The sequence below is a fragment of the Alligator mississippiensis genome, chromosome 3, assembly GCF_030867095.1.
Source record: "Alligator mississippiensis isolate rAllMis1 chromosome 3, rAllMis1, whole genome shotgun sequence".
Lineage (NCBI taxonomy): Eukaryota > Metazoa > Chordata > Crocodylia > Alligatoridae > Alligator > Alligator mississippiensis.
This window is the reverse complement of record NC_081826.1, coordinates 270,200,301-270,212,404: the sequence shown is the minus strand read 5'-3', so window position 1 is coordinate 270,212,404 and position 12,104 is coordinate 270,200,301. Positions and strand designations below refer to the sequence as shown.

Below are 12,104 nucleotides of genomic sequence, written 5' to 3'. Positions count from 1 at the left end.
ACCTTTAAGAAAGAGAAGGAGGATCTGGGGAACTACAGATGGGTCAGCCTCACCTCAGCCCCTTGAAAAATCATGGAGCAGGTCCTCAAGGAATCCATTTCTAAGTGCTTGGAGGAGGTGATTAGGAACACTCAACATGGATTCACCAAGGACAAGTCATGCTTGACCAACCTGACTACCTTCTGTGACGAGGTGACTGGCTCTATGGATGCAGGAAGACCAGTGGATACAATATACCTTGACTTTAGCAATGCTTTTGATATGGTCTCCTACAACGTTCTCTCAAGCAAGCTAAGGAAGTATGGGTTGGATGAATGGACTGTATGTAAAGTGGATAGCAAACTGGCTGGATCATGGGGCTCAAAGGGTAGTAATCAGGGGCTCTCTGTCTACTTGGCAGCCGGCCAGTTTTGTCTAATACATTCACCAACAATCTGGTAGGTGGGATGGAGTGCACCCTCAGCAAGTTTGCATACCACACCAAGCTGGGTGGAGTATCAGATAAAATGGAGGGTAGGGGTAGGGGTAGGATTAGGTGTGACCTAGACAGATTGGAGGATTGGACCAAAAGAAATGTTATGAAATTCAATAAGAAGTGCAAAATCCCACACTCAGGACAGAACAATGCCATACGCTGGGACAGGCTGGGGACTGATTGGCTAAGCAGCAGCCCTTCAGAAAGGGACCAGGGGTTACAGGTGACAATAAACTGAATATGAGCCAACAGTGTGCCCTTGTTGCGAACAAGACTAAGTACATACTGGGATGCATAATTGTTGCCAGCAAATTGAGAGAAGTGATTATTCCTCTCTATTCAACACTGGTGAGGTCACATCTGGAGTACTGTGTCCAGATAATCTCTAAACTGCTCTCCCACTACGGAAAGGATGTGTACAAATTGGAGAGTCCAGTGGAGAGCAATGAAAATGGTTAGGGGGATGGGGCACACAATTTATGAGGAGAGGCTGTGGGAACTGGACTTATTTAGTCTGCAGAAGAGAAGACTGAGGGGAGATTTAACAGCAGCCTTCAACAACCTAAGGGTGGTTCCAAGGAAGATAGAGCTAGATGATTCTTAGTGGTGGTGGATGCCAAAACAAGGAGCAATCATCTCAAGTTGCAGCAATGGAAGTTTAGGTTAAATACTAGGAAAAACTTTCTCACAGGGAGAGTAGTACAGTACTGGAACAGGTTACCTAGAGAGATTGTGGAATCTCCATCCTTAGAGGTTTTTAGACCCAGCTAGACAAAGCCTTGGCTGAGATGGTATAGTTAGGGATGGTCCTGCTTTGAGCAGGGGGTTGGACTAGATGACCTTCTGAGGTCCTTAATTTTTTAGGATTCTCCGATTATATGAAATAATCCCAGTTTTTCCAACCTTTCCTCCTAAGTCATGTTTCCTAGATCTCTATTCATGTATTAATGCTCTCTGCTGTATTTTTTCTAATTTGTTCATGTCTTGAAGTGTGCCCAAAACTGGACACATTACTCCTGATGTCACCAGTGCCAAATAGGGTGGAGGAATCACTCTTTTTAATGTTAGTCCAGTATCCTTTTGGCTTTTTGCAACAACAATACACTGTTGGCTCACTTTCAGTTTGTGGTCCACTATAAACCTAGGGTCCTATTCTGCAGTACTGCAACCTAGCCAGTAGTTCCCCAGCCTGTAGTTGTACATGTAATTCTTCCATCACATCATGAGTGCAAAACTTTGCAGTTATCCTTACTGAATTTTTTGGTTTGTACACATGACTGGGGTTTAGTCCCCAGTATTGAAACGGTGGGCTTTTAATTGCGATGATTAAAAACCCACCATTTCAACTTAAGGGCTTCCATCACTATTATGGTGAGGGACCTGATCTTTTTTTTTTCTTCCTGCACTGCAGCTGCGGGAGAGGGGGGCAGGCTCCACAGCAAAAAAAAAAAAAAAAGGATCAGGCTCATTGCCACTTTTTTCTTTCCCCCTCAGCGGAGCCTGTCTGCATGAGCTGCTGCTAAGCTGTGCAACCCCTGAGTTGTAAGGGGGGGCAGTCCTTCCCTTTGCAGCGGCAGCACATCCTGGGGCCACCTGGGCTGGATGCTAGCCATACAGGTGCTGCCCCAGCTGACAGGCAGCACCCACCAGATCAGACTCTTTACTGAGCCCGCACAGGGAGCAGTACCCGGTGGGCTTCTAGTACGCAGACTCAGGGAAGAGTTGGATCTGGTTGGTGCTGCCTGTGAGCTGAGGCAGCACCTGCACATCTTGCACCCTGCCCGGGTGGCCCCAGGGGATGCCAGGTGCCATCATTTAAATCATAACCCCCCCCCCCCCTTGTGTCCAGTGTGACGCAATTATACTGAAAAAATGGCCAATTTTCATCACAGGTACAAGTGTCCTATTTGATTATTTTTGGATCATTTCTCCAGTTTATCAAGACCATTCTGAATCCTGATCTTATCCTTGAAAATGTTTGCAGCTCCACCCAGCTTCTTGTCATCTGCAGATCTGCTAAGCATGCACTCTGTCCCATTCTTTAAATAAGGCATCAGCAACCCGTGGCCTGCAAAGGGGGATAGTTGGGGTGTGCAAAGCGGGCCGTATTCAATTTAGATTCAGCATGCTTCAGGGGACAGTGATTCAATTCGTTGATTTGGATCACTGTCCCGATTCAATTTGACCGAATCCAAATCAGAAGATTCAGTGCCGATTCAGAGAATCAGCAATTCAGCCATAGACACAGCTTTAAATGTTTTTTCTACATACCTCAAGGTACCATGCATAGCTAATGAACACTGGGATGGTGGGGCGGATGGAGCATCCCACAGCAGCGCAGCGGGGTGGGGGGGTCCTCGCATGCTTGGCGATTGACCCGGAAGTGGACCAGGTGTACTTCTGGTCCACTTCCAGGAATGCCACCGAGCGCGCAAGGGACCCCCTCCCATGCCCCTCCAGCTCAACGATCAGCCACAGAGGGTGCCCCCCCGATCCAGGATGCACTAGTCGCCAAACGGGGGGTGGGCAGTAGGGGGGTGGTCCCCCACGTGCTCCGCGGCGGACCCAGAAGTGGACCAGAAGTGCTTCTGATTTACTTCTGGATCTGCTGCCGAGAGCACTGGGGACCTTCCCCCCCACAACGCTCCCATGGGACGCTCCATCCACCCCTCTATCTCAGCATTCATGAGCCGCCTGGTGCCTTGAGGTATATAGACAAAACGTTTAAAGCTATGTCTATGTCTGAATTATCGAATCTCTCCGAATCAATTCGAAGGATTCTGATTCAATTCGGAGAGATTAACAGGTCTCCTGATTTGATTCAGGTTCAGAGATTCAGCCGCCGAATAGGGCTGAATCTTGGCCAAATTGAATCGGCGACTGAAGCTTCACACAGCCTTATTGGATAGTACAGCCTGGTCTAGGGAAGCACAGGGGATTGGGAAGCACGCAAGAAAATCAGGTTGATTAGGCTTAACCTGCCTTTGGTGAATCCATGCCGGCTGTTCCTGATCACCCTGTTCTCCTCTAGATGCCTAGAAATAGATTCCTTGATGACATGCTCCATGATCTTTTGAGGTATTGAGGTCGGACTGACCAGTCTGTAATTCTCCAGATTCTCCTCTCCTTCCTTTCTTAAAGATGGGTATGATAGTTGCCCTTTTCCAGTCATCAGGGATCTCACCTGATTTCCCTGGATTCTCAAAGACAATACCCAGTGGTTCAAATTACCTCAACCAATTCCTTGTGTATTCTGCGATGTTTCTCATCTGGCTCTGATGATTTGAAAACATCCAGCTTCCTTAGATAATCTCTAAACTGCTCTTTCACTGCCCTGTGCTGCTTATATCCTTTTTTTTTCCTTGCTGGCAACTGAGCTTGTCATCTGATTCACTAGGTTCACTAGCCTTAATCATGACACTAAAACAAAAAGGCATAACATATTTCATCAGTGATTAGATTAATCCCCTCATCTAGGAAGGAACCTAGGCTTTCCTTAGTGTTCCTATTACTTCTAACATATATAGTGCTCTTTTATTGCCTTTCATGTCCCTTGTTTGTATCTTAATGTCTTGACCTTTCTCATTTTCTCGCTGCATGTGCATGGCATACACTTATACTCTTCCATAGTAATATGGCCACTTTTCTATTTTGTTGTAAGATTTCTTTCTGAGTTTCAGCTCATTGAAGTGTTTGCTGTTTAATCAGGAGAGTCTCTTGCTGCACTTCCTAGCCTTTCTTCATATTGGGATAGTCTACTTTTATGCCCTTACTGAGACCTTCTTAAGCTACAGCCAGCTCTGTTGGCTTTCTTTTCCCCTCAAATTTGCCTCCCATAGGATTCTGCATACTAGTTCCCTGAGGTTGTTAAAGTCCGATTTTCCACCAGTGTCTTTATGGGACTGCAAAGGCAACTCTGCTGTCCTTCCTTCTTTTCTCAGGATTTTGAACTGTTCTCATTTCATGGTCACTGGAACCTTAGTTCTCTTCCACCTTCCCATTCTTAACCTATTCCTCCCTGTTTGTAAGCAAGAAATTGAGATGACCTCTCCCTTTAGTTGGTATCTGTGCCAAAAGGTCATCTGTGGCATACTCCAAGAACTTGCTGGACTGCCTGTGCACTGTGTAACTTTCTCAGCGGATGTCATAGTAATTAGGCCCCCATGGCATCTTCCTTGCTGTTCTTCCCTCTTACATTGTTCTAGAGGGTCGTTTCTTATAATAATGAGGAATGAAAAAAAATCCTCAAAATGTTTGGACACTTCTTAAATAAAAGTTTTTAAAATGTGAGTTAGAGAAAACTTCTATTTTCCCTTCAAATTTCCTTTTAGTCTCCCTTCTCCCCCTTCCCCCCAAAAAAGTTTTGACAGATGTTCTACCAGGGTTCTTTGTTCTTCAGCTGAAAATCTACTTTTAAGTTAGATAAATAAGTGCCTGGTGTAAATCATCTTAACCTAGTACAGTAGAATCCAGATTATTCATCTTGAGATGGTTCACAACTGACTTACTTCACAGAGAGTTTCTGAATGAAGGAGAGACCAAGCAGCTATTTGCTGTAGCTTTTATTTCAAAGTGCAGTGCTTCTGCACTCAGTTGCAGCCCAGCAGTGATCCATGCAGCTGATTGACAAGGCAGTTTCCTTTGAAATAAAAGCCACAGAATATAGCTGGAGTTGCCTTTGCGGTCCCATACAGATGTTTCCTCTGCCTGTAATACCCTTTGTTGGTTTCCAAATCTTCATATTTGTAAGATGTAAGGAGAGTAACTCTGACATGTATTGGCATGACCTTCCAGCACAAATTAAACAATTGAGATGGCTGACAACCTGTGTTAAACTATTTTACAGCTCGGTTTCTTCAAGAGACAGTATGAAAAAATGGCAAGGGATGTAGAAGATGTTGATGAAATTACAGAACTCACAAAGGACAAAGATTGAAGAGGACACTAATGGGGAATACAGGACTAACCACCTGAACCTCAAAGAGTGGTTGGAATCCAATCAGTTTTTCAGCTGGAGGGTCTTAAAGATGAATAACTGTTGAACTTGTTTTTCATGAAAACATCTTACATTTTTTTTAACGTTGGAAATATTTTACAGATGATACTTTATTGTAAAAGCAACTGCAGGTCAGTTTTTCTTTTTCAAAAAGATTGATAGTGTTTTCTTATGTATTGTCGTCTTTGCAAAAAAAATAGCCTTGGGAACTGACAGATCCAGTAACGTTGTGCAAGGAATTTTCCTCCTGCTCCATAAAGCAAAATAGATTTCAGATCACCGTGGAACACTGTCAGTTCCTAATTTGGTTGGTTGATCAGTGCTGTATATTAATAGCCCTCTGGTAAAATGACTTTTAAAATTTAATTATCTAAAAGATCTAGACAATGAATGCATGATGAATATTGACTTAGGACCAGGAGAACAAAAAAACTCTCCATTTACCATTGACTAACTACATTCACATTCTTTTAGAGAAAAGGTTGATGTGCTGCAGCAAATCTGAATCTTTTATCTGTAAAGCTACAGGTTGAATGTCTCATAAAATGGGCCTTGTGTCCTGATTTGGCACATGATAGTTCCAATCTGTGCATTATGAACATTTGAATGGGTATGTCACCCCAAAACGTGTCCCTGTTCTTTTCACTAAGATTACAAGAATTAAACTGTTACAGCGTACTGCACTGGAAAACTATTTCTAAATGGCACATGCTTCCACCTAGTGCTTCCTTGCACATATTACCTCTTTTAAAGAATGAGGAACTGAGCTGGAAAACCCACTGTGACTTGCTCTCCTGTGATACAGTGGGGGTTTCAAATTCTTATCTGGCAAGATGGACCATCAGTTCACTGAAATTTGAAACTGAGTCTTCATGTTCTATTGTTCACTATCTGAAAAAGGGGAAGAGCCAGTGGCCTCTGAATTTACATGACTTTCTGTTCTCTGTCCAGAAAGCAAACTGGTAGTGAAAACTTTTACATGGATTCGTAACTCTTACTGGCCAACTGACAGTAATGGGGCTCCTCATCTGAGAAGGACATTTATCATCTCACCCTTATTTCAGTAGTGGATAGTAGTGTAGAAGTAAGAACATGAAGTGAATTATAGGGGAGGAGACACTATAACAGGGGTGGGCAAAATGTGGCCTGGGGGCTGGATGCGGCCCACGAGGCCACTCTATCTGGCCCACGGGGCCCCTAAAAAATTTAGAAAATTAATATTTATCTGCCCTGGGCTGCCTGTCATGTGGCCCTCGATGGCTTGCCAAAAGTCAGTAAGCAGCCCTCTGCCCAAAATAATTGCCCACCCTTGCACTAGAAAGTGAGCCGCTAATGAGACTAAAAACAGCTGAAAATATATATATTCTCTGTACAATTTTGTACAACACACTTAAGGGTACTTAGATAACACAGTAGAACAGTAAGCAGCACACCAACATCTGTCACATGACATTTTTAAAGAAGTTAACTTATTTTGTGCACGATAAGATGGTGTCGTATTTTTTAAAGAGTTTCATTTTAACCTGTTAGGTGACCTTGTGTTAGTTATGTTAACACTCTTAAATGACCTTATATCCTTTGATTTATAACAAGACCTTTGGGTTAGGGACAGAAATTACACATAAAACAGTATAAGTGATCAGAAACCAGTTCAAATCTGTGCCACAACGGAAGTTCAGTATGCATAAACTGCTTTCAAAATGGCTGAAACCAGTTTAAGATAAACCTGGATGGATGTAGTATCAGACTTAACTGATTTAGATTGAATCAGTTTATTGAACTTCTGTCCCAGATCCCCTCCAGATTCAAGTTAACTCACAATCCCCCAGCATCCCAGGATGCGTTGCACTTCCCCTTTAATGTCCCCTTATAGGGTAGGCAGGCTAGCCTTGTCTCAAGCTGTCTACTCTAGCTGAGCAGGAAGGCATGCTGTAGCACACCCCTGACTTCTGGTCTGGGCCACTGCAGGCATGTGGCTGCATTTTCAAAATCAGAAGTGAACGTCTGTTCACTTGCTTACTGGTTCAATCTACATAGCTTAGACTAACCTGTAAAGGTTGAATCAATTCAGACTTAGACTTTTTGACTGTCTGTACTTGGCCTTTATTATTTTAAATTTTAACAATGGAGATTTCTTTCTCTTTTTTTAAGCCTGAAATGAAAGGCTGTTGTTGCTGAGATTGCTGACCTTCTAGCTGCCTATGGCTCTGATATGTAAATGAGGAGATTAATCAGGGGTATGACCAGAACATGGATAGTCAGGATTTGAAACCATGGAGTCAGAAGCCAGGGTTTAGGAGTTAGAAGCCAGGGTCCCAGAAAGAGTCAGGAGTAAGAAGTCAACAGCCCAGGAACAGGGACCCAGACTGGAGTATAGCTAGGTACTTGCCCAGAAAGGCTTCTGTGCTATTGAGTAGCCTCCTGAGTAGCCCAAATGACTGAGGCCAGTTGGAATTGGGCTGTGGCAAGCCTGGCCCATCCAGGTAGTCAGCGCCAGCTGTAGGCTGATATGCTACTGTTCATGAGTCCCTGTTATAAATGGGGATGATTTCCAATTCAAGGCAGTTACTTGATGGGTAACATTTTCAAATGACTTGGGACCCTGTGTTAAAAGTTGACATTCAGTTAGACTTTGGAAAAAATTCAAAATTGCCAAGAACCCACAATGAATGTGAAAATCAAGGAGTTAAAATCACTTGGTGAGATTTAAAAGTGTTATCCTTACTTTCCTGGATTTCCTTAGTGTCCAAGCAACTTTGGCAACTGGGCCTGGGACACATTTGAAAATGCTACTCAAAGTCTCTTCACTTACTGAGCCATGGCCGGTCAGCAATGAGGAACAACCTTTGGCCAGTAGAGGTTCCATTTGGAACAAGAGCTGACTTGTTTTTTTAATATATGTGATGTTCATTTTTCAACAAAATAAAATGAGAAAATATCACACTTTGTAGGATAAAAAAGACTATCTGAATCCTAAACATGATCACTTGACAGTGTTTGCTGCCAATTATGTATGCAGTCAAACAGTTTTTCAAAATTTTATTTTGTAAACTGCCTTCAGACACTTCTGGAAACCTTGTACATATTTAGTGGCATGGACTCAAAGTCAGAGGAGAAATGTAACAATGGAACAGATGGTAAAATCTTCCACTTGTGTCTTTTTGTGTTGTTTGCAGGGAAACTGGCTGCTAGCCAGTTTTCCTTTCCAGCTTCAGGTGCGATATGCAGGTCAGTGTACTGTATCTAGGGTTTTGGTTAGTTTAACAGCTTGTCCAGAAGGCAATGAGTGACTAAATTCACTTTGCCTTGACTGGGGGGGGGGGGGGGAGTTTGTCCTTACAAAAGGGATTTTTCCCCTAGCCTAGAAATAATATTGTTAGCAAGTCCATTTTCAGAGCACAGGGAAAGATGGCAACTAGCATGCACCTGTCACTTACACCCTTACGATTAACTAGTTTTGTACGTGTGGTGTGTTTATTAGTTATATGTTTAATTCAGTTTTTGTAAAGAGTTATTTTATTGCACTTTTGTGTTGGCCTAGCCACAACTAATCATGGAGCCTGATGTATATTTTGTATTGTATATAAAGGTTTTTTAGATTCATTAACAGTATTTTATCTGTAATGAGCTGTTCCAAATGTAGATTATGCTTCTATTCCTGCTTGCAGCAGTCTGGAGTAACTCCAAGGAAATCAATTACAGCACAGTAAACCTGTGCTGACATCAAAATCAGATCTGCTGGGTTTTATATGGTATGTGCCACATCCTCTAAATCTCAGAAATGTGTCTTTAATGAAACAGAATACATACGGTTTGGACTGTGATACTTGCCATAAACAGTTGACTACTCAGAGCTGTACTACAAAGAACTGTAAGATCTTTGGGGTATTTGTTTGATGCCTAGCACAACAATGTCCTAGGTACTGCTGTTGTAAACAATAAATGATACTTTTGGACTTGGAATGTGTAATCTTTGACAAACAGGTCCTTTGAAAGGAAGAACGCGCTAATAGAAACATCCATGTAATATGCAACCACCAAATGTTTCTTTGTCCCTGTGGCACATAGTGCATGCAAGCTATGATGCTACTAGGTGCTGAATAGTATTGGAGGGTGCACTGCTCAGCACTTCAACTAACAGGCCATATTTAGGGACCTACTTAATTTGCAATTTTGCGGAAACTGCAAAATCTGGGATTGTCCATGAAATCCTCAAAATCAAGGGAAAAAAGTAATAAAAAAATAAAATGCTAGCTCCCCAGTGGAAGCCAGCAGTCCTTGCTGCTGGGGCAGTGCAAAGGGCAGCAGACAAGATGGAGGCTACCCTCTTGTCCCTCCTGCCCCTGCCTTGGCCTCTCCACCAAACAGTACTGAGAGGCAGAGCTGTATGAAGGGCAGCCAGCAATCAAGATGGCGGCTTCCCCCTCATCCCTCCTCCCCCAGGGCCTCTCTGCCAATCAAGCACAGCAAAACGACGATGGGATTAGAACTTTATGCCACAATCAACCTGTGAAAATTGGTAAGTCCCCCCGTGATTGAGGTAGACCCCCCTAGCTGCATTTAAAACCTTTCTGGATTGCAGCCACTGATACAACAGTACTGCTTAACCACATTAGTGCAAATCACCATTCACATTGGTGCAGAATATACAAACAAAGCTTGCACCAGGTTAGCACTACCAACCCTCATGATAAAAAAAACATAGTGCAAAATATTATGCTCATCTGTCTATCTCACCACCTTCTCCAGGCTTACTTCACTCACTCTCTTCACTCTATAATTATAGTCCTAAAGCTCCTTGACCCTTTCATCCTGAAGTAGGTTGCACTGTTCCCATTTCAAGCTGACAGTGGGCCTCGGGTCCTCTGCCCCACTTCTTCCTTGAGTGTGGAGCTACTGATTGCTTCTCTTGACTTAGCTACATGTGAGGGAAAGCGAAGAGTGCTGTACTTCTTGGAGAAAGCGCTGGCTGGGGAGGGAGGAAAGGAGTTTGCTGTCTTTGGGTAGATGAATGTTCGTGAGTTCTGTCTTGGTTTATCTTCCTGCAGTGTATCACACCCTATGGGAAATCCTAGACCAGCATCTCTGCTGATAACCAAGGATCTGGGTTTTCCATTTCCATTTGCCATGGAAAAATAGAGTAAACCATGGATTTCACCTTTTCCCAGAGGCAAACACAGATTTCTCGTTTTACTGGAGAAGCCCGTGGATTTTGCAGTGTTGGGATGAGCGCTCTGCAGGGTGGCAGAGTCCCAACCTGCAGGGGGAGGGCATCATGTGCATCTACATGCACAAGGTCCCAGGCAGCCTGGAAAGCAGGTCCTCTGAATAAGCAGGGGGCAGTGGGGGGCAGACAAATTGAGCCTCAAGAGAGAAGGAGAGGGTTAGGCAGGGCTAGGGCTGGAACTGGCGCTGCTGCCCAGCCAGACACTGCATGGGGTTTGGAGCCCACAGCTGCAGTGTGTGGCTGCAGGGCCACAGCGGGGAGAGGGATGGGGTCACAAGCAGCTAGCTTGGGGGTCGGGGTTGGCTCCCCAGCACTGGGCACACCTCCAGGGGACAGGGAGGACCCGCGCCCCCCAGATCTGTGCATGGGGTGGGGGCGAGTATAGGCTTCCTACTGTAGGCTTGGGCTTCGGCCCTGCTCCCCTCCCCAAGGGTCTCTGCAGCCCAGTGGGTGCAACCCGGCATAGCAGGGAACAGTGGAGCTGTGCAGAGAAGCTGCTGGTCACTGTGAGCTCCGCGCTGCCCTGGTGATGTGCCCTCTGTGTGTGTGGCAGCTTTGAGGAGTGTGACCCTATGCCACTGCCCTCACTGCAGGCACACATGCAGGTGGCACGGAGCTCGCAGCAACAAGTAGCTTTGCGTGGCTCCACTGTTCCCTGCTGCGCTGGGTTGTGACTGCTGGGCTGCAGAGGCCTTGGGGGAGGAGGACAGCATGGCGGGAGCCCGAACACGCAGTCCGCACCCAGCCCCTGCCCCACACACAGATCCGGGGGGGGGCATGAGTCCCCCCTGCTCCCTGAGAGTGTGCGCCCCGGCAGGGAGCTGGCCTCCCCTGCCCAAGCCAGTAGCAGGCAGTAGGGGGGAGCTGGGTTCTGCGCTGCTGCAGCAGCCATCGCCTCCCACTGGGGGCAGGGGGCTGCAGACCTGGGTCCCTGGCTCTGAAGCCCTGGCAGCTGGGGGCTCCCTTCAGAAGGGCTGGGGGAGGGCAGACAGCTGAGGGTAGGTGGCAAGGGGCACCAGCAGGGCCCTGGGGGAGGAGTGAGAAGCACCAGTAGAGTCGTGGCAGCTGTGGGGGAGAGGGCCAGCAGTCTGTGTGGGGAGAATGAGAGGTTCCAGCAGGGCTGGGGGGGACTATGGAGGACCTTTAGTTTTAATCACATATTTTGGAGTTTTTATGAGATTTTGTGATTATTTTTTTTTTATCTGAGAATTTTTTTATCAGAGACAACCAGAATCCCTGTTGATAATTTAAGAATGCCTCAGTTTCAAAGCGTTTTATTGTCACTACTAAACTTCACTTGCCTCTTAAAAGATTTTCACGGCCAAACTTGACAGTCCTATACTAGGAAACAGAAGAGCAGAATGAATTCAGGTACATTTGTATGTAAGAGAAGTCAGTCATTAGTG

General features: G+C 45.1%; 1 protein-coding gene across 1 annotated transcript in view; it reads left to right on the top strand.

Annotated features, from left to right (window-relative positions):
• The window catches only part of ITGA2 (integrin subunit alpha 2), a 113,783-nt gene extending 104,356 nt beyond the window's left edge, over positions 1 to 9,427 (top strand). The window contains exon 30 of the mRNA XM_014594040.3: positions 5,322 to 9,427. Coding sequence (XP_014449526.2) covers positions 5,322 to 5,411 — 90 coding nt within the window. The 3' untranslated portion in view covers positions 5,412 to 9,427. The remainder of the gene's footprint in view (positions 1 to 5,321) is intronic.
• The last annotated feature ends 2,677 nt before the right edge of the window (positions 9,428 to 12,104 follow it).